General features: G+C 34.8%; 1 protein-coding gene across 2 annotated transcripts in view; it reads left to right on the forward strand.

Moving 5' to 3' along the window:
- The window catches only part of DNAJC13 (DnaJ heat shock protein family (Hsp40) member C13), a 118,460-nt gene that overhangs the window by 18,742 nt on the left and 76,351 nt on the right, over positions 1-23,367 (forward strand). For both annotated transcript variants that reach the window (XR_010343451.1, XM_064378695.1), the window contains exons 3-13: positions 9,277-9,352; positions 10,446-10,595; positions 11,163-11,204; positions 13,879-14,079; positions 16,542-16,748; positions 16,841-16,936; positions 17,314-17,405; positions 19,880-20,046; positions 20,149-20,228; positions 20,308-20,477; positions 20,919-21,018. Coding sequence is in view for 1 of the 2 variants with exons in the window: in XM_064378695.1 (XP_064234765.1) it covers positions 9,277-9,352; positions 10,446-10,595; positions 11,163-11,204; positions 13,879-14,079; positions 16,542-16,748; positions 16,841-16,936; positions 17,314-17,405; positions 19,880-20,046; positions 20,149-20,228; positions 20,308-20,477; positions 20,919-21,018 (1,381 nt within the window). In the remaining variant the exon portion in view is untranslated. The remainder of the gene's footprint in view (positions 1-9,276; positions 9,353-10,445; positions 10,596-11,162; positions 11,205-13,878; positions 14,080-16,541; positions 16,749-16,840; positions 16,937-17,313; positions 17,406-19,879; positions 20,047-20,148; positions 20,229-20,307; positions 20,478-20,918; positions 21,019-23,367) is intronic.

Genomic DNA, 23,367 nt, shown 5'->3' on the forward strand with positions numbered 1-23,367 from the left:
GTTTGCATTAGCAAACTGCCTATAATTTTGGAAGATTCAATTATTTGATTTTGTTGTCTAGTAATTCAATTGTATGAACTCCTAAATTAGAATAATTATTACTCTTGTAGAATACTTGTCTCTAGTTTTATTTTTCCCTAGTTAGTATCAGTGAGTGAAGTCTGGGAAAAAAGTGGCATATTCAGTGTTGTATGAGTCATTTTACTTCTTTGAATCGGTCTTAGAAAAGTATATCTCTAAATGATCCTTATTTTTTCCTCAAGTGGTAGATTACTCTGGTCATCATACTGTAACTTCTGTTTTTAATAATATGATTATAACATACTGACAGATTCTAAAGAACAAACTTACTGCAATGCTTTTTTGCTTTCACAGTGCTTTGTGAGCTTGTAAGTAACTGGTCATAAAATTTTTTTGTAATGTTTTTAGGGTAGTGACTAAGACTTAACAATCCTCTTCTTTCCTCCTTGTAACAAATCGGAGCACAACTGTTTGTGTTCTCTTAGCATAATTCTGTGCCTTGAAACTTTGTTTTGTTTTTATAATAGCTTTAAGACACAATTTATATACCATGAAATTCACTATCTTAAGGTGTACAATTCAGTTAATTTTATTTTATTCATAGAGTTGTGAACTGTCATGCCTGTTTTGAGAACACTTTGATCACCTCACCTTCCCTGCACAAAAATTCCTCTAAACACTGTGTTAGAAATCAGCAGTTAACTCCCTTACCCCCTTCTTTTGACAAGCATTAATCTACTTCCTGTCTCTGGATTTGTCAATTTGGAACATCTTATATAAATAGAACGATACAAAATGCTGTATTTTCTGACTGACTTCCATTAAGCATAATGTTTTCAAGGTCGTCTATATTTTAGCATGTATCAGTACTTAATTTGCTTAATGTCATATAATCTGTTGTATGGATATACCACATTTTGTTTATCCATTCTTCAACTGATGGATCTTTGTATTATTTTTCCTTTTTTACTGTTTTGAATAATACACTGTGAATGTTCCCATATTTCTAGTTCTTTTGTGTATATACCCTAGAGGTGGAGACTGCAGTGAACAGAGATCATGCCACTGCATTCTAGCCTGGGTGACAGTGGCACCCTGTCTCAAAAAAAAAAAAAAAAAAATGTAGCTGACAATTGAGTAGGCATTGCATTGAATCTGTATATACATTAGTGGAGTTTTGCCATCTTAACAGCATTGCCTTCTAATTCATGAACATGTGGTGTTTTCATTTGTTTAGATCTTTTAACATTTCTTTCAACAATGTTCTGTTGATTTCAGTGTATACCCCTTGAATCTTCTCCCTGAAAGAGACATTACGTTTTCCAGATGGTGATAGTTATCATTTTATTGGATTAGATACATTATTCAATGGCACTGAGACTTTTTATTATACTTGCCTATTTTATATGGCCAATTCTAATCTAGGTTTAAAGTACTCCTCAGCAATGTTAATATGAAAAATAAATGGTCAACATTAAAGTGTTTCACTATAGTTAATTGAACCTTGTCCCTAGAAACATGTCTATGTACAACAATTTTTTTATGTGATTTTTGGGATTTAGGTCCTCAGTTTTAAGACACTCCATGCCTATATCCGTGTTGCTAACCTAGCCCCACCATCTTAGAAAGATGTTACTGACAGTGGTAGTAAAGATGATTTTTCTTGTCTTCATATGCCAAAATTAAAGATAACCTCTCCAGATATTCCCCTTGAAGATATTTGTGTTATTTGTGAAGATATTTCTGTTACCTTTGTAGTAGTTTTCATTATACCTTACTTCGTAGCTGCTGAATGCCTTTATTCATGATCTGTTCTTCATTGGTATAGATGCCTTAGCTGGCAGAGTAGCTTCTTCTATGCTTGTCATTTTTCCTACTTGTAAAGTATATACATAATTTAATTGGATGTTTATTCTGAGAGGAGCAAGAAAAGGAGAGTAGATTCAGGGGGGGAAAGGCACTTTTCTTTCATGAAGGAACAAAATTTCTTTTTTGGCCTAAGTAAGCCATTTCAGACGGGAAGGTTCAGAGGTTTCAGTTAAAGCAGAAGTGCAGAATCACTGTGGAAAATTTCAGAGCAATATTCAAGGTACAGGTTCTTTTTTCCGGATAAAAATTTACCCATGGATCACCTTAATATTGCATACGTTAATTGTAGCAAATGCTCTGAAATTAGAATACCATTTTGGTATCTAAACAGGATTTTCACCTCAATGCATTAGGATATGTAATGATCAGTCTATGAAATTTAATGACAGAAGCTCACTACATTCATAGTCTGTGTAATAACTGGTTACAGGAAATTGAGAAGTGCTGAGGGAAAGAGAAGCTGGTGAATTTCTAGTACCTTTCTTATATGTAGGAATGGAGTTAGACAGGAGAAGAGATACCCTTTTCTTTGGCTGCCTGACATTTACACACCTCACCAATCCTCATAACCCCCCAGGAATTCTGAGAGTTTTATTTATTTTCCTTGCTCTTGACCCTGCCAGTCTTTAAACCTCAGATGAGCTGTCCTTAATTCTTTGTGTTTTCTTTGTATAATTTTTTGTAACTATTATCAGGCAACCTGGGACTTGAACATCTGTCACCTAGAAGTGCAAATTGGATCACATCTCCTTTATAGGCATCTTATATTTTACATACAATGTTGTGTTAAAAGCTAGCTCCATCTGAGCTGGAAAAATTATGGACATTGCATCATGGAATTTAAGGCCTTAAAATACTACATTTCATGGGATGCCCTTTTATTTCTTCTGAAATCCCTTACTGAGCTTTTAAGACAGAGATTTGCAGAGTATGTCCTATCAAATTCCTTTTTTTCTTTTCTGAGGAGTACAACTTTTTATCTGAATGAGCCCTCCTAGGTGAAACGGATCTTTCAAGTAAAGTTTTAACCAGAGTATCCTGGCAGTACAACCAGATGAACTATCAATTTGCCCATTAATTTTGTTATTTGTTTTGAATATGAATACACTAAAGCAGTCATGGGCTGGGTGCAGTGGCTCACAGTTATAATCCCAGCACTTTGGGAGGCCAAGGCTAGAGGATCACTTGAGGTCAGGAGTTCAGAACCAGCCTGGCCAACATTGTGAGACCCCGTCTCTACTAAAAACACAAAAATTAGCTGGTGTGGTGGCGCATGCCTGTAGTCCCAGCTACTCAGGAGGCTGAGGTGGGAGAATCGCTTGAACCCAGGAGGTGGAGGTTGCAGCAAGCTGAGATCCTGCCACTGCACTGCAGCCTGGGCGACAGAGCTAGACTCCATCTCAAAAAAAACCGTTATGGCTATTTTAAAACAAATATACTAATTAGAATTTGTTCAGTTATTCTGTTGGAGTTTTGGGATCCCCCACTCTCCATTAGTCAACTAGTTGAATAATAGTAATAGGAATAGCTAACATTTATTGACTGTTTTGCTCATTAGCTGGGCACATAAGTGCCAAGTAATTTAAGTAGATTATTTTTCTCACATTATGAAGTACATATACAGTCATGTACTACATAAGTTTCAGTCAATGATGGACTGCATATATGATCCATGTTTAGATACACAGATATTTACCATTGTGTTAAATTGCTTACAATATTTATTACAGTAACATGTTGTACACTAGGAGCAATAAACTATACTAGGTAGCCTAGGAGTGTAGTAGGCTATACCATCTAGGTTCGTGTAAGTACAAAACTAGTCAGTACAGAATGTTGGGAAGAATCTTGTGATGTTCACATAATGATGAAGTCACCTAATGATGCATTCTCAGAATCGATTCCCATTGTTAAGCAATGCATGACTGTATATATTATCCACATCTTTCAGTTAGGGAAACCAAAGCTTAGATAGGTTAAGGAAGTTAGCAGAGAAAACATAGCTAGTGAATAGTCCAGGCAGTGTGATTTGAGTTGGTGTGCCTAACTGTTAAGCTATAGTGCCTCCTTTACCAGTGCTGACTATTGATTGCCTAAGAAACCTTGTAGATCAGTTATCCCTAATTTCATTATTGGACTAAAATTCTAGTTCAAGTAACTGGATTCTCAAGCTTTTAATAATAAAAGGAAAAATTCTGGGTTCCATGAGGATCCTAAAGGCTTCGAGGAATTGGTGATCAAAACTTATTTTTAAATGGCCAAGGCAACTAGGATGTTCAGCCTAGGAAAAAGAATTCAAATTGAAGGTCTGACTGGCAGAAATAATTAGGTATGCTTTGTGTGCAGCTGAAAGACAGCACTTGGACCAGTAGGTAGAATTTGTGGGAAGTAGGCCGGGTGCGGTGGCTCAAGCCTGTAATCCCAGCACTTTGAGGGGCCAAGGCGGGTGGATCATGAGGTCAAGAGATTGAGACCATCCTGGTCAACATGGTGAAACCCCATCTCTACTAAAAATACAAAAAATTAGCTGGGCATAGTGGCGCGTGCCTGTAATCCCAGCTACTCAGGAGGCTGAGGCAGGAGAATTGCCTGAACCCAGGAGGCGGAGGTTGCGGTGAGCCGAGATTGCGCCATTGCACTCCAGCCTGGGTAACAAGAGCGAAACTCCGTCTCAAAAAAAAAAAAAAAAAAAGAATTTGTGGGAAGTAGATGTTGGCTTAGTTCTAGAGAACAGTTGTCAATATCTGCAATACTAGGACCCAAATAGAACTGCTTTCAGGGAAGGTATGTTAGTTCCCTTGCATCAGCCAGTAGTGAAAAATTATAACTACCCAACCTTGCCTACAGGGTTGTAAAGGTTTCTGCTGTGTATTATGAGGTCTAGAGTGGGTAACATAAAAGCCCTCTTCTAACTCGGATTAGCTCTGTTTGGCTTCTTTGAAACCTGGCTGCATAGATTGTCCACTGAAGGGATTGAGGATCTTGAACTTTAGAAATAATACGGGTACACAAAAATCTTCTGACCTCAAGAATTTGAGAACGATTATTTTATAGTAAACATAAACTTTCTCAGTTTACAACAATGTTGAATTTTCTCTATTATAATACTGAATTACATGGATTTTCTGTGCAGAAGAGTAATGGATATTATGATGGTGACCAGTATTTTTGTGGTATCTCTGTTGACACTATTTTACATGCCTGATTGATAAAAGCTAGTTAAATATTTGAGTTAGAAATTAACTTTCAGACAGTGACAAGAATCTTAGTTCTTATTACTTTGAAGTATATTTCAGATGTCTGAATTAGATAACTAAATAACAAAATCTTGGGAGGAAACCATAAGTCTTCAAAGGACTGACTCTTACTACTGTATTGCTGAACCCAGCACAGTGTCAGATTCTCATTCAATCCATTATAGTACCTTATGCAGTATCTGATCTAACACATTGTTTTTTTTTATTGTGCCTAAAGAAAAAAGCATATAGAAAAGTTATAAAATACCTTATATAAAAAAAATTATGCTATAAAATACCAGATGTAAAAAAAATCATGTCATAAAAAATTGCTGGGTTTTTGGTTTTTTCTTTTTCAAGACGGGAGTGGGGGGTTCTCACCATCTTGCCCAGGCTGATCTTGAACTCCTGGGCTCAAGCGACCCTCCTGCCTTGGCCTCCCAACATGATGGGATTACAGGCATGAGCCAGTGCACCTGGCAAAGAAAATTGTTTTAAAGAGGAAAGCACTATTCATAAGGACTAGAAAGTTAAGAATGCTGTAACATTTTTATTTTCAGGAGTTAAAATAATTCAGAAGTGTTTTAATATAAATTAATATAAATTTAATCTGTTAAAAAATATATGTACCACCTATCCAATCCAAAACTTGATAACATCCCCAGCTTTTGCCTCAGTGGTCTTCCTGTTCAGATGATCTTATCTCCACTGATACTATCATTAGCACAATGTATTTTTTTTCTTATTCTTTATCACCAATTGCTAGGGGAGTAAAATGTTCCATAGTTAAAGCAGTTGCCTCAAACACTTATATTTCTTTAAGCAGCTTTTGTTTCCTGATTCTAAATAACATTATACCTAATGGTAACATAAATTATGTTTCTTAATAAGCTATTGTATTACAATAAGTCTGTGAGTTGTGATAAATAATTCCTGTAGGCATTTCATGATGTAAGTTTAGATCTTGAATAAAAAGAAAACAGGTGTAGTAGGTAAAGTCAATAATAAATATTTTTCAGCTGGGGGCAAAGGTCTTAAAATATTTTTTCACATATATGGCATTTGTTATAAATTGCTCATATGTTCTGTTTACTTAAGTCTTTCATTTAATTTTATATGGCTGTATTTTTCTAATTTTTAGTGTGATAATTTTTAAGAATTAGCCAATAAATTAATCTCGAACTCAGAACAGCAAATTTAATTGTCATTTATAAATGGCAATATTTTTCTCAGCCAATAAAACGTGAATATTTTCTTCATAAAAATATGAACTTAGTCTTTTTCTGATGTTAAACTATGAATTTAAAAATTGGTGTAAAATTACTTGCTATCTGACATTCTGCTTTAAAGGCAAGAGCAGACTAATAGGTCATAGATTTGAATGTGTGTTGACATATTTTTGGATAGATTGTTTTATTTAGCTATTTATTAAGCATTTATTGAATATCTACTATAGTCAGTGCTGGGTACTATGGTAGGAGTTAGCCTCAAAGATGAAGATGACTTGTGCCTCCCTGAATCCATGGAATCTTTGTCTGTTCTTTGACTTGGGACCCTACTGACTTAGTAAAAGATAAAAATCTTGTATTTTTAACTTTGAGACGGAGTCTCACTCTGTCACCCAGGCTGGAGTGCAGTGATGTGATCTTGGCTCACTGCAGCCTCCGCCTCCCGGGTTCAAGCGATTCTCCTGCCTCAGCTTCCTGAGTAGCTGGGAATACGGTGCCGGTCACCACACCTGGCTAATTTTTGTGTTTTTAGTAGAGACAGGGTTTCACCCTGTTGGCCAGGCTGGTCTTGAATTCCTGATCTCAAGTGATCCTCCCGGCTCGGCCTCCCAAAATGCTGGGATTACAGACGTGAGTCATCGCGCACTGCTGATAAAAATCTTTTAGCTCTAAATGTTGTGACTAATATTCCATTCATGTGAGACATTTTAAAGATGTTCATCTCTAAATCTTATACAAGGGGACATTTTAGAAAATCATAAAAGTTTAGTTTTGTTATTCAGGGAGACTTTTTTGGTAATCTTTAAAAGTTTAGGGTTGCTAAAGATGTTTTAAATGACAAATATTTGCCCCATCCTGAAGCGGAAGTTCAAAGACCGCTCTAAAAAGAGAAGAGGCATGGGGTGTACTTACGGAAGGGAATGCTAAGGGAAGGGAATTCTCTTAAGAATTTTTTTTTAAATAGCTTTCTTAGGATGCCTTTAGAACTCAGTATTTATCTGAAAGATATCTCCCAGTTTACTAGTTATGACATTACTCTGCTGGGCCTAGCGTGCATACAACTCCAGGATCCTACTGCTGAAAAAGTGTGAATTCACGTCTCTTACCACACATTTGATTTCATTGTGCAGCTTGCAGCTTTTAAGTTAAAGATTGAACAAAATCTTATTTCTTCGTTTTAGTTCCTATTAATTGATTAAGCCTTTGAAGTTTTGAGACGTTTAAGCTCTTTAGATAGCTTGTTTACTTCACCAATCCCCTAACCCTCACTCCACTTTAAAAAGAAGCAAATGACTACTTTTTTGTTAGAGGGAAGTGCTATTATTCTCTAGTTTCTCACTCCGCTTTAGATATGTAGAGTTAGGAAAAAAAGCATTTACAATGTAGCAATACTTTTTATATGGATATGTGGTAAAGATTAATAAAATCTATAATTTCCTTTTTATCCCAATGGAAATACTTCCTCATTTTTATTATATAATATACTTATTTTAAAAAACACAATAGAAAAATGAAAATGTGAAAGATCTCTCTTGATCTTAATGGGAATACTTTTATTGGATTCCCTGTTGTATTACCTTTGAGTCTGATGATGGTTATTCGTTTAAGTAATTGATGTCTTTTTAGCATAATAATGGTTCAAAAGAAGAAAATATTCCATAGATGTCAAAAAGGCATTTGATTTAACCATATTTCATAATTTAAAAATCTTATTAAAATGCAAATAGATATTTCAACAAATATAACCAATTGTGTTAATCAATTTTTCTAATATTGAAGTGTTTACCTAAAATGAGCCTTCTTTTTTGGTCATGGTGTATTAGTATTTTAAAGTACAACTTGATTGTTACTGCTAATATTAGCTTTAAAAAATTGATTTGTGTATTTTTTTCTTACTGTGTTGTCTTTTTAGATTTTAGTAGTGAAAGAATTGAGAAGCTGTCTTTCTTCAGTTTTGGGGAACAATTTAAGAACCATGAGAGTTACTTGGTCTCAGTTTTCTTCTCCCTTGAAATCATTTGGGCCTGGTGCTTTGGGAGGATGTAATTCTTTGCAGCTTTCTTACATTCTTCCATATAAGGGTTGATTTATTCTTAATTTTCAAATTTGTCAGCATAGAATTATACACAGCATTTTTAAAAACTTTTACCTGTATCTAGGGTTGTGGGAATTCTTTGTTTACCGTAGTTTTTTTAAATATACTAATGTTTTACCCATTTTATTTAGAAATAACTTAATTCTTTTGCTTTAAATAAGTTTTTCTAATTCAATTTCCTCTTTTATGATCATGAATTCCTCTCTCTTCTGAAGGATTCCTGATACCCAAATGCTTTTTCTCCTTCAAATATGTTACTTGAAGGAAAGGAAGTGAAGTGAGAAGTGAAAACTGCTTGTTTGTGGTGTAGGCTTCCTACTTCTATAAAATTGCAACACTGAGATGTAATAGGTAGTTGCTTAAGTAGAAACTATTAAGATTCCAGGATATGGCTATGACTGATCAGTTGCCCCAGGCCATAGCTTTTCCTTCCTTTCCATATGACTTTGTTGTAAGGGTATATTGAAAGCATTGGTGTGCAGTGTCTTTTTTTAAAATAAAACTTTCCCATTTAATGTCTTTCAGCATCCTCAGCTGATGCTTTGCCAACTTAGTTTATACTAACAACACAAGGTTGCTTGCTTCTAAGTCATACTTTTCTACCTAGGTGTCAATAGTTCCTGGTAAGACAAGTGGGTGGATTTTAATACAAATTACATTTTAGAATATTTAAAAAGGTGAGATTATATAACTAAGCTGTATTTAGTCTCCATTAATCAACTAACAAATTTCTGTGTATTTATTGAAATGTTTATTTTGTGTTGATGTTATGTATATTTTCTTATAAAATATCTGTTTAAATCTAAGCACTTGTTTTCCTTTGTAGGTATAAGCGTGTCTTTTCAGTTGGAACTCATGCGATTACTACATATAATCCCAATACCTTAGAAGTAACAAATCAGGTAATCCTATTAGAAGCTGTTACGTGTTTGTGTGAGCTCTCTTTGAATTTTAAAAGCCAGCCTATGACCCATTATCCTCTGTCCTTAGATCGGTACTTTATGATAGAAATGTCAAATCTGAAAGAGATTGATGTGTTGATGTAATACTCTGCTTTGGGGACCAAAAATAAATAATAAAGGAGAAGGGGAGAATATGCTTATTTCTAGGCTCTCAAGGGTATAACTTGATGTTACTATTAGTTGTAGCCACCTCCTCTATGTAAAATTTGTAATTTATTTCTCTGTAATTTTTAAAGGCTTATACTTTTTTTGGTAATAAAAGCATATATAACTCATGAGTACAGTTAGTATAAAATACTTGTCATGGAAGTAGGATTATGTTTTTATAAAGGCAAGAGTAACCTGAACATTTATAAGTAAACATATTTAAAACATATTCTGGCCTATTTTAATTCCAAATTAGGCATGTTTCACAAACTTTTTAGCAAATTTATAAATAATCATAAAATTTCACTTTCCTGTTCACATCACTTTTTTGTTTGTTTGTTTTTTTGAGACAGGGTTTCGCTCTTGTTACCCAGGCTGGAGTGCAATGGCGTGATCTCGGCTCACCGCAACCTCCGCCTCCTGGGTTCCGGCAATTCTTCTGCCTTAGCCTCCCAAGTAGCTGGGACTACAGGCGCGCACCACCATGCCCAGCAAATTTTTGTATTTTTAGTAGAGATGGGGTTTCACCATGTTGACCAGGATGGTCTTGATCTCTTGACCTCGTGATCCACCCACCTCAGCCTCCCAAAGTACTGGGATTATAGGCGTGAGCCACCGTGCCCAGCCCCTCTTGTCACTTTTTAATTTTAGTTTCTTTGTATTAATGTCATCATTAAAATAGAAATACATACTAGATTTTTTTCTCTGACTAAAAACGTTTAAAAGAATTTGTTATAGAATTATTATGACACAACTTCTAGACCTCTATTTTATAAAAGTTTGCTGATTTAATCAGTGATTATGAAACTAAAATGACAAAAATAAGTGTTGCATTTTACTGTATTATAGTAGCACCAGTCAAAATATATATATATATATTTTTAAGTGGCCTTATGGAGACATTTGCAGCATCAGCCCTGTTGGAAAAGGACAAGGAACAGAGTTCAACCTCACGTTTCGTAAAGGCAGTGGAAAAAAGTCAGAAACTTTAAAATTTTCTACAGAGCACAGAACAGAACTTCTTACAGAAGCATTGGTAAGAAGATATCATGTTCATAAACAAAATTTTCTTCTCTTTTTAAAATGAAGTAGTTACATGTAAGTAGAGAAATTAATGTTCTCTGCCCCTGTACCCAGTATGCTTATTTTTTTTCTTACTGACCTTTAACTTGACACTGAAACTTTCACTTTTCTGTAACAGAAAGGCTGGAAAATCTTTTATATTTGAGAGTTTATTAGTTTTTTAAATTGCATATGCAGGAGAAAGCATTGTATGTTTAATCTGTCTTGTTCTTTAATAAGGTTTCATACTCTATTGAATATTCTTTTTTTTTTTTTAAGAGACAGAGTTTCACCATGTTGGCCAGGATAGTCTCAAACTCTTGACCTCAGGTGATCCGCCCGTCTTGGCTTCCCAGAGTGCTGGGATTACAGGCATGAGCCACCATGCCTGGGGTGAATATTATTAAACTGTAACTTGAATAACAGTTTTTAGTATCAAGGTTACCAAGTCAGGATTTTACTTACTTTGAATAGAAAGCACTTAGTCAAGCCTTCCTTACCAGTCTGTTGTCATTAACTTTGGTTATGTTTTCTCTTTCAGAGATTTAGAACTGATTTTTCAGAGGGAAAAATCACGGGAAGGGTAAATATTTAACGTTTATTAATATGTATTTTTATTTGTTCAAATGTTGCCCTTTATTGTAGAAATCATTTCATAATCTGTGTGTTCTGTTTGTAGCAAAGGTAAAGGGAAAAAAGGAAACAAAATTTTAATGTCTCCTGATACCATATTATAGATGATGTAGTTTAACAGGAAACTCAAATATGAACGATTAGATTTAAGAATGTTGATGCTGGTAGATGGGAAAAAAAAATCATCAGGCAAAAGATCCTTTGCAGCATTGAAAACAATACTATAAGCATTCAGGTAGTTCTTATTCAGTATTCCAAACGACAATACTAGTGAGCATGATATTGCTGATAGTGCTTGTTGGAACGTGCATTCGTTGTTTGGTGTAGGAGCTTCTTACTTCAGAAGTATTCAAGTTTTAAGATTTGAGCATATTGAAACTGTCTTCTTACATGTTCTTGCACTGTATCTGGCCCGTACTGAAGCTTGGCATGGTGCACTGACAGCTTTGGAGGAAGCTGTGGTAGCATATTAGACTCTTCTTAACTTTCCCAGGCCTTTTCCAGTAGTGTAACAGCAGCATTTAAACTAAATCAGAGACTTCTGGGAAAGAGGAACAGGAGTGTATGCTTTTTTCACTCTCTTGAAATATTAAATTTCTTCCCATTAGCAGGCATTACTTTTATAATGGGGGGAAATAATGCTTAAATTTATAGCACTGTTCAGAACCCTAGCTTCTGGCAAAAGACAAGAACTGAATTACGATATATGGGCAGCACCATTCTCCTATCTTAAGCCTTCTTTCTTTCTATGAATATTCTACTGCTTGTTTTAGCATCCCAGAAACCTCACTAATTTCAACTCTAGCAATTGGCTGGTTGCACAGCAGCCTTTTAAAATTGTTTAATGGCATCTGGCCAGCTGCTTATTTCTCGTTCCTGATGAGCCATGGTCAAATTTTTATAAATCCTAACTCTGTGTGCTTATTTTAATTGTTCTATATTAGCAGGTGACTTACCTCATCTGTTTGGAAAACATCTGCTTTCAAAAGCATACTTAGAGTTTTTATATAACCTGTGTTTTGTACCAGTTAACTTCAGCCGCTTAATACTTTTCAAAATCTTGTGGTAGAAACGGTATCTCTAGAAGATTCCCTAAAGAATAGTTTACCTAATTTTACATCAGGAGTGAGGGGCTCAAAGTGACACCTGTACTGACCTAAAAACAAGTTTAGATTCTACCCCAAATGCTGTGCTAGCTAAACGGTATCCTTCCTGCCTAAGTTGAATTTGGCTCTAAGACCTCCATTTGCCCTAGATACACTTCTAAATCAGAGTTTCTCAAAGTCCTTTTTGGTTGGCACCCACAATCCAGAAGGATAATGATGTTTCCATCAGCACATCTCATTAATGGCATTTGTTTATGAGCTGGGAGGAATGGAGAATATCCTATATAGTGGGCTTGAGGCATGTAAACAAGCATAGTTTGGAAAGCTGTACCATTTTTGTGCCCTGCCATCTACTCCCATTGCTGCGGGAGAGGTGTGGCATTGATTGATCTTTTAGTTCAGAATCAAGGTTCTATATTCTTTGGTTAATGCAGGCCCTTTGTCTGTCTGCATAATTACTTTTATGGGACTATGTGATGCATAGATCAGTAATGTTGAGGAGACTTGATGACCTGTGAATGTCATTGCTGACTTTAGTGCTGGGATATTGGTGGAGGTATTCATTACTTAGTGCCTCACTCTCTTTTCTAAAACCTACAAGATAATTTCTTATTTCAGTATTAGAAATAGTTGTACTCTAGAGCAACCAATTGATTTTTACCTTAAAAATTGTAATTGACTATGTATCCCACTTCATGTTGATGGTTAGAAAACTGTGGTGTTTGGGTCGGGGAGAGGATACTCATTTCACATCAGAAATTTTGTTATCCTTATTTTCTCTTTGCTTTAATTTTCTTTTATTTGAAATTTATTTTCTTCTGTACCACATCATTTTGCTTAGCAGCCTTGATTAAACCTTTTTTTAAAGACTAAAACTGGATAGTAAATAGATACTGACTGTTCTAATCATTTCTGATACTCAGTTACTTTAATTTATGAAGTAATGTTATCTAAATGGAATTTTACTTGCTAATATGATCAAACTCTTGAAGATAACTTTTTAATTGTGTGATTAGAAAAGCGTTAGTTCAAATGTAGGCTTCAGCTTTTTTTTGGTATGTGGAAATAAAATATACGTTAATATACTGAACTGGCTCAGGTTGTTTAAATTGAATATTGCAGTTTCCCTGAAATGTGACTTCGCTCAGTATTGAGCTTGGATTAAAAGAATCCATCAGAGAAAGTGGATCTTTTTCCCAATAAAACTTTGAGAATACATTTCTATGTATGATTTCCTTTTCTTTTTATAAATTGACATAGACTGGCTTAAAATAGAGTCACAAAAATACTGTAATCCAAAACTTTTGCCAATTAAAAAAGAATGTACTGTCTTCTGTTAGTGCAAACATTCTTAAACACCTCCAAACAGCTAAAATTAATCAAATTTTTAACAATTTGGATAATAGCTCTAAATATTTGTGATGATTAGATTTTTGGTTGTTTCAATAGTGACTGATACATTAAATTTTATTTTATATAGTTTTATGAACATGAAAGTAATACTGTTTCTGTCTCTAGAGATACAACTGCTATAAGCATCACTGGAGTGACTCAAGAAAACCTGTAATTTTGGAAGTAACTCCTGGAGGCTTTGACCAAATTAATCCTGCAACCAACAGAGTACTCTGTTCCTATGACTATAGAAATATTGAAGGATTTGTAGATCTCTCAGATTATCAAGGAGGATTTTGTATACTTTATGGAGGATTTAGTAGATTGGTAAGTACTGTTTTTTTAAAAAACACACACACATTTTAAAAAGGACATGACCATTCAAAGGAAAGCAAAGGTTTTTACACCTTATTTTGAAATTTCATGCGAGTCCTCTGGGAGGAAGAGTATAAGAGTGCAGGTTTTGGTATCAAAGATAACTGAGCTTGAATCCCAGTTTGCTGCTTTCCAAAATGAGGCAGGTGAGGATCTGGTGAGATAATTTATGTAAAATGCTTTACATGCAATGGATGGCTTAGTACTTTTCAGTAAATGGTGATTACAGTTGTTACTTTTATTGATATTACTGTCTGACCAAAAAGTTTCTAAGCTTTCTTTGAAAACGTAATTCAAGTCTGCACGGTGGCTCACACCTATAATCCCAGCACTTAGCGAGGCGGAGCCAGGAGGATAGCTTTTGAGCCTAGGAGTTTGAGAACTGCCTGGGCAACTTAGTGAGACCTCGTTCTGCACAAAAAGGAGAAAAAAAAATGGAAAAAGTAATTTAAAATCTTTTACTTTATGAGACTCTTTCATCCTTTGCTTAGCTGTTTATAATCTGAAATCTTAGTATTCATTGAAACTTCAATTTGGAATTCATTGCATATTTTTGTTTTGAAATTCAGAATTATATGTAAGTAAATTGTGGGGTATACCAGAAGCTATTTACGATGCTGAGTCCCTGTTTGTTAATCAGTGGTAGAAGCTGAAGTATAGATGACTATCTTTTTTTTAGAGATACATCCTGCCTTTCTGTCTCAAAGATGTGCAGTAGAGAAAGTCTCCAAATGGAGAGATTCATTTGAACTTAATTGCAAAATTCCTTTCTCTTGATAATTTTAATTATTGTAGCTACATTAGTTTTCTGGGAATACTGCTTCAATATTTAGTATTTTGTAGGTGAAATAGCCTTTTCTTGTTATCAGAGCCAAAGCAAGCCTAGAACTTTTACATCTATAAGAGAGTAGGTATTAGCAAAAGGGGAATAAACAATGGTGGGGCTAGATAATCTGATGCACAAAATATATTTTGTTCTTCAGAGTTGTAGGCCTTTTTCCACCCTAGATTTTACTTTTTTTCCATGTGATGGGTAGCATTCTAATTTCCCTCATCTAGGAGCACACAGGTAAACCTCTGTGTGTTACCTCTACGTCTAGATCTAAAAGATGATGGCCCAAAGAAAAAACTTAGTTTCTTCTCCCAGCCTAAAGTCTGCCGTCTTAGTGCTATCCATAGACTGTTTCTTCCCTGGCCAGTCGAAATTCGGAATGCTTATCATCTTGTTGGTAAACATACCTGATTACAAGAATATGGCCTGTCAGGCCTTAACAGGGTAACTGTATCACAGTAATTCAAGCCATAAAATAGAGTAATAGATAAACATTAAGGATGACAATTGTTTAATACTCTTCTTATTGACAACATTTTGTATTACTTGGTGGTGGCAAGAAGTTTTAATTTGAATTAATCCACTTTCTCACTGTAAGACACTAGCTAAAATGAATCAGCTTGCTAGAAATATGGTACTATAACAGATTTATTCAACAAATCTTTAATACCTTTTTCATCTATAATGACTGTAAAAAACTGCTAGGAATAAAATCAGGTTCTTAAACATGATGTGATACAGTGTTTCTCAGCAGGAGAGCTATTGACATTCTGAGCAGGACAGTTCTTTTTTGTGTGGGACATTCCTATTCTGCCCTTTATAGGACATTTAGCATTTTTGGCCTCTAGGCATCAATGCAAGTTCAGGTTGAGCATACCAATGGAAAAATGTCCAAAATATGAAACTTTTTGAGTGCCAACATGATGCGTAATTAAAATGCTCATTGGGGCATTTCAGATTTGGGATTTTCAGATTTGGGATGCTCACCTGGTAAGTGTAATGCAAATATTCCAAACGCTGAATAACTCTGAAGTCTGAAATGCTTCTGATCCCAAGCATTTCAAATAACAGATACTCATCCTGTAGCCCATTTCCTTACCTTTGTAAATAGAGGCCAGGAAGTTGATTTGCAATATCAGTAGGCCAATGACTTGTAAACATTCTTCAGCATCATCTTGCAAAAAAGCCTACTATGTAAAACAGATTAAATCAGAGCTGCCTTGGTTGAAACTGGGAATCCTACCAACACAGTACCCATCACCCCACTGACTTGGCTGGGGTCCCTCGGAGGCCCTCCTTGGAAGACCCAGCATGCTATTTTGTACAAGGTAATGAGAACCAGATCCTGATAAATTTTGAGATAATTGCCATTCAGTGAGTTAGTTGCAAGGCTCTTATCCCAGACTTTATGATTTTAATTTGGTAATAGTCTTTTCATTGTAACAACTGCTTATTTACATCTAAGATCTACCTCTTTTTTCTCTAGAATTGCTACTTTAATACATTGCTGTTGAGTTGGTTAGATACAGACACATTTCAGTTGTTTCAACTCTTGACTTTTTAAATTTCTAAATTTGCACAGCATTTATTTGCATCAGAGCAAAGAGAAGAGATTATTAAAAGTGCAATAGACCATGCTGGTAACTACATAGGTATTTCATTGAGAATAAGGAAAGAGCCTTTAGAATTTGAGCAATATTTGAATCTTCGCTTTGGAAAATACAGCACTGATGAATCCATCACGTCTTTAGCAGAGTTTGTAGTCCAAAAAATATCACCTAGACATTCGGTAAGACCCATACATTAAAAATGAAAATTTGTTCATGATTTTGATATTTTTAAAAATAACTGTTTAATATGTCTCAATTTTACTGTTTGAAGGAACCTGTGAAAAGAGTTCTAGCACTTACAGAAACATGTTTAGTGGAACGTGATCCAGCAACCTATAATATTGCCACATTGAAGCCTTTAGGGGAAGTAAGTTTCAGTGTTATTAGCTTAAATGAGATTTCTTTCTATTGATAAATTAGGATAATTTTGTATTTTAATGTTTACTCATGGCTAAAGAATATGAAATGGGTAGAATCTGTATTTAACTCTTAATATATTTATGTTCATTGATCTTAGAACAATGATTACAAAAATTATTTTCTAAGTATATGAAGAATGGAACTTGTTACTCAATAACTGAAAATTTGAATGAGGCTTTTAAGCAGCTTTTAAACTCTGATATCATAAACAAGTCATACCTTAAAATATTGACTTTTGTAAGCTAAGCAATGCATTTTGTAATGAAATACTATAAAACTATAAACTTTTTTTGTTGAAGCCGTTTTTTTTTGTTTTTTCATTAGGTATTTGCATTGGTCTGTGACTCAGAAAATCCACAACTTTTTACCATTGAATTTATAAAAGGGCAAGTACGGAAATATTCTTCAACAGAAAGGTATTTTTTTTCTTTAAGTTTTTGAAGTCCTAGTATGTGCAAGTCAAAGTGCTTGGTCAACAAGAAAAACCAAAGATTTGTAGTTTAGAAATTTAAAATTATTTAACTTTGGAAAAGACATTTTCTTGTATATTTAAAATGACCTTTCAGTTTTCAGAGTTTTTGTTTGTTTGTTTGGAGGCAGTCTTAACTCTGTCACCCAGGCTGGAGTGCAGTGGCGTGATCTAAGCTCACTGCGACCTCCACCTTCCAGGTTCAAGTGATTGTCTTGCCCCAGCCTCCTGAGTAGCTAGGATTACAGGCAAGCACCACCAAGCCCAGCTTTTTTTTTTTTTTTTTTTTTTTTTTTTGTATTTTTAGTAGAGATAGGGTTTCACCGTGTTGGCCAGGCTGGTCTTGAACTCCTGACCTCAAGTGATCCACCTGCCTTGGCCTCCAAAAGTGCTGGGATTACAGGCATGAGCCACCACGCCTGGCTTTTAACTACTGTTTTTATAGTATTTCAAAATGGCAGCATTTACTTTCATTGTTAAGTCATCGGATAACAGTTACAGGTTACTTTGATATAAATACACTTGAAGTTAGATATTTATACACTAATAGGAAGCTAGTTATCAATTTTTCCAGTGGAATATTCTTGCATGTTTTTATGTTACTGTAATATGACTCTTTCTATGAAAACTTTGAGCTGCTATAGTTCGTAAGTTCCTGTAAACACATAAGGTAAAACACATTTATAATACTTTTCTTCTGTGAATGACTGGATCTCCGTTTATGTACAAATCATTGTCATGAGATTGGCAGTTCTTAGATTCCAGATATTTACTTCATGCTGTTTTAAATTGATTGGGACTGAGTCTTTTTTTAAAAACAGTACCAGTACACCACTTTGCCACTGCGTACAATACAGCCTTATAAAGGTTTTTTTCACTTGCTATAGTATGACGAGTAGCTGTTTCTTAACTTACAAAGCTTTCAGTCTAAGGTCAACAAGACTGGAATCTTAAGCAATGGTTATATTTTTTTCTGTTCTGAATTCAAGGAAAAAGAACATCTGAAAAAGTACAGATGTTCTAATCAGCAGAAGGATCTTAACACTCAGTTTGTCAGACTCTTTATGTACATTGTTGTGCTTAATCTTGATGGTAGCCCTAGGAAGAAGGTGCTCTTATTCCCAATAACATTTATATGCAGAAAGTAAAGCAACTTATTTGTGACTTGGTGTTAGGAAAAGATTTCTTAGATATAATAGTAAAAACAGATTTAGAGAAAAAAAGTTAATTAGACTTCATTAAAATTTGGAACTTTGACACCATTTAGAAAAAAGACAAATCATAGAAAATCTTTGCAAAGCATATAGCTAATAAAGGACTTCTATCCAGAATATATAAAGAATTCCTACAACTCAATACTGAAAAGACCAAGCAGCCTAATAGTAAATGGGCAAAAGATTCAAATAGACACCTCACTAGAGAAATACAGTAAATACATGAAAAGATTACAAATCTTCAGGGAAATGAAAATGCAAACTACTACAGAGTCACTAAAATGACTAACATCAAAAAGATTGCCAGTGCCAGGTGATGGCAAGGATATGGAGAAAAGAACTCTCATACATTTCTGGTAAGAAGGTAAAATGATAAAACTAGTTTGAAAAACAGTTTGATAATTTCTTAAAAGATTAAACACATACTTACATGTCTCAGCAGTTCCACTTTTAGGTATCTATCCAAGAGAGATGAAAAGATGCCCACAGAAAGACTTGCACATGAATGTTAATATCGTTACTTCAGCAAAAAACTAGAAGCAGTCCATATCTAGATCAGACAGTGAATGAGTAGACAAAATCGTTGTCTGTTCATACAGTGGAATACTACTTAGTAATAAAAAAGGACTGAACTAATAGATGCAGCAACTTGGATGAATCCCAAAAGCCTATGTATGATAAGTAAAATAAGGAAGACACCTAAGACTACATATTGTACAATTCTGTTTTTATGAAGTTTCTTTAAAAAGCCAAACTATAGATATAGCAGATCAGTGATTTCCTGGGGCTGGAAAGTGTTCTTTTGCAAATGGGCACAAGGAAATTTTTTGGAGTGATGAAAATACATCAGAACTGGATTATGATTATACAGTTGTATAAATTTTTTAAAAATTACCAAACTATGTTTTAATTGGATGACTTTTGTGATTTGTGAGTTAGAACTGAGTGAAGATGTTAAAAATAATCTTAAAGGGAGAGAAAGAGACGTTAAAGTTAATGTTTAAGTAATTTATATACAAGGTCATGTAGCAGCACAGTGAAGAGCTGGTGTTAGAACTCTTCCTAAAGCTCTGCAGTTTGTGTTTCCCACTGTAACCATAGTGTGTCCCTGAGCAGGTTACCTGCTAAAGGGCCTATGCTCATGCTGGATCAAAATTCCCCTTAATCATCAATGCTAAAACCTTTTTTTACCTTTAATCTTTCTTAGAGATTCCTTATTAGCAAGTTTGCTGGATGGAGTAAGAGCCTCTGGTAATAGAGATGTTTGTGTAAAAATGACACCAACCCATAAAGGTCAGCGATGGGGGTTACTCAGCATGCCTGTTGATGAGGAAGTAGAGAGCCTTCACCTCAGGTTCTTAGCTACACCTCCAAGTAAGTATTGATTTAAATATGATTACATTTCCACCCATCTACTTAATAATTTAAGAATTCGAAATTCGTATCTTCTTTTCAAACCTCTTATTGTCTTTACAGATGGCAACTTTGCAGATGCTGTATTCAGGTTCAATGCTAATATTTCATACAGTGGAGTCCTGCATGCAGTAACACAAGATGTAAGATAAGTTTTATAGTTGTTTATTGTTACTAACTTTTGGTATGGAAACTTTTTTGAAATACTCTTTTTTCATCTAGGGTCTCTTCTCAGAAAACAAAGAAAAACTGATCAATAATGCCATAACAGCATTATTGTCCCAAGAAGGGGATGTTGTTGCTTCAAATGCCGAACTTGAGAGTCAGTTCCAGGCTGTAAGGAGGCTTGTGGCATCCAAAGCTGGTTTCTTAGCTTTCACTCAGCTTCCAAAGTAAGTTGTCTTCTGAAACTTAACTTCTCTTAAAGAGTTTGAAGTACTTAAAACTGCAAATAATGAACTATTTACCTCCTTTTCCTTGACTAAACCCTGATACCTTTTTTAATAGGGTGATATCATACTTTATTCATGAGAAATGAAAAAGGAAGGTTGAGGGGAGCAAAGGGGAATATTGGTTTCATACTCACCAGTAATGTTGCTGACTCTTGGTGAATTTGAATAGGAAATTACATTCCTTTTAGTTTTAGTTAATCTTAAAAAATATTTTTCGTCTCAAGGAAAAAACTTACAAAGATTGATAAATTTCAGAGGTGGAATTTAAAATACATCATTGTTCCAGTAATGCAATGGAAAGTTAAGATGACCTGTTTCAATAATATAACAATTTAAAATGTTCTAATGTTGCTATTATATGCTTATTTTTTGTTCCAAAAGGTTTCGTGAGCGTCTAGGGGTGAAGGTAGTAAAAGCACTCAAGAGGAACAACAACGGAGTAATCCATGCGGCAGTTGATATGCTTTGTGCCCTTATGTGTGTAAGTAGTTAGTTTTCTTAAAGACACTGGTTTTTCTTAAGTTGACTGGTGGTTTTGATTTCCACAATCCCAGATTTTCATTGTACCAGTAAGTCCCTGTTTCTGTGTCTCTTAAATTGTTCTCATAGCGTTTTAGTTACTCAAACCTTTGTTTAGCGCATCCTATATACCAGGCAATGTGCTGTGTGCTAGAAATTCAAATATCTTAAGACAAAAGTTCTTTTCCGTTACATTGTTGACAGTCTGGTAAGGTAGGCATATCTATGCAGGGTAAGGTAGTAGGGGCCATAGCATCTTGAAAAGCAGCCCTTTATTTTTGTTTGGTGATGAGGGGAAGATAAAAGATTCTTACTCTGTCTTTCTGGAAGATGTTAAATTTGATCTGAATTTTGAAGGACTGACAGGAATTTTCCAGCTCTGGAAAGGCAGCTATCCTGGGTGGGGAATAGCATATACAAAGGCATGTTTGGAAAGTAACAAATAATTAACTTGGGTTATAAGGTATGTATGGGGTTGTTAATTGGGAGTTACAGCTAGAGATTTATGCAGACAGTAATAAAAATCCTTCTGTATCAGGAGGAGCAGCTAGATTTGTATCCTTTTGTAAGGAGCACCTGAAGGATTTTTATTTTAAGCAAGGTAGCAGTAACGTGATCTGGTTTGAGTTTTTGAAAACTCACACTAGGAGTATGTGGAGAATAGATTAGAAGTAAAATTAGAGGGAGGTAGACCAAATTGTCATAAGAAATGAGTTGCTGAGCTAGGGCCTTGAGAAGAGGTATGTCTGAAAGCTGTTTGAGCAGTAAATATCTAACTTAGTGGCATCTTGTACAGAGGGAGAAACAATTGTTTAGTATAGTTTTGAAGTTTCTGATTATCTCACTTTAGTGTATAGTACCTGGGACTTTTCCTTATATAAAGCGTTTAGGCAAGCTTAGTGGTACAGAACAAACAAAACCTTGCATTCCCAAAAGTGAATTAATTATATTTACTGTTCCAAATAAGTGAGATAAGTAGAACGTAATTCACAATGATGTGGAGAGTTGCTTTTTTGGAGCAAAAGATGTTCCTATGACCCAGTAAATTCTAAGGATAAAGAACTTTGTGTCAGGCACCCCTATCATTCAGGAAATTGCAAAGGCCTTAGGAGCTCTGTGTCAGGAACCAAGGTTAAAGACCAAAATATTGCAACAAAAGATTCTGCTAGTGCCCCTTTCTGCAAGGGTTTTAGGTGCTCTATGTCAGGAGCCAGGGTCAGAGACCAATATATATATTTTTTAATATTTTATACATTCCCTCTGCTCAGAAGTCTTTCCCTGCTCATCATTCAGGAAGAACTCAAAAGTCAGCTTTTAAATGAAACTTACCAAATATACAAATCTACTGTGTACCCACAACAATTAAAATAAAAATTTTTATAATAAATTAAGCTTCCCTGTTCCTGAAGGTGGTGGTAGTGATTTATCCCTCCCTGAAATCAGATTACCCTTCATAAATACAACTTTTATCTTTCTTAGCAATTTCTTCTTTGGATTATTGCTGTTTCTAAATATGATGTGTTTTTCTAAATCTATCAGCTTCCTGAGGATAATATTCATGTTTAATTTTCATTTTTATCCTTAATGGGCCTTGTCAAGCTATTTAATAAACAATAACAACTAATTTTTTCTGTGTTTCAGGTACTATTCTATGAATTTTGCCTATATTAATTTATTCAATCTTCCAATGAACTATAGAAGTTGCTACTGTTACATCTGTTTTATAGAGAAGGAATTAGGGCCAAAGTAATTGGTTCAAGGTCATGTAGCTAGTAAATAGTAGGGGTTGCTTTAAGCCCACATTCTGGCTCCAAAGTTTATACAGTTAGCCATAGTAATGTACAGTGTTTGCTAAATTAACAGAAACAGGAAGGAAATTCCAGCACATGTTGAAATATGGATGAACCTTGAGGACATGATGCTAATGAAATAAGCCAGTCACAAAAGGACAAATACTGTATGATTTTATTTATATGAGGTCAAATTCACAGACAGAAAGTAGAATAGTGGTTGCTAGGGACTGGGAGGAAGGCAGAATGGTGAATTATTTAATGATTACAGAGTTTCAGTTTGGGAAAATGAAAAAAGTTCTAGAGATAGGTGGTGGTGATGGTTGCCCAACAATGTGAATGCTTAATGTCACTGAACTGTTATAATTTAAAATGGTTAAAATGGTGAGTTTTGTTATATATAGTTTGCCACAAAAAGTAAAAAACAATGCTATGAAACAAACATTGAGCCTGCATTACATATTAGGTGTTGGCTATGTATTTTACATGAATTATCTTATCTAAGCATCATAATCTTATAT

Source organism: Aotus nancymaae, unplaced genomic scaffold (assembly GCF_030222135.1).
Source record: "Aotus nancymaae isolate 86718 unplaced genomic scaffold, 86718_ANA_hifiasm-v0.15.2.pri h1tg000019l, whole genome shotgun sequence".
In the NCBI taxonomy this organism is placed as follows: Eukaryota; Metazoa; Chordata; class Mammalia; order Primates; family Aotidae; genus Aotus; species Aotus nancymaae.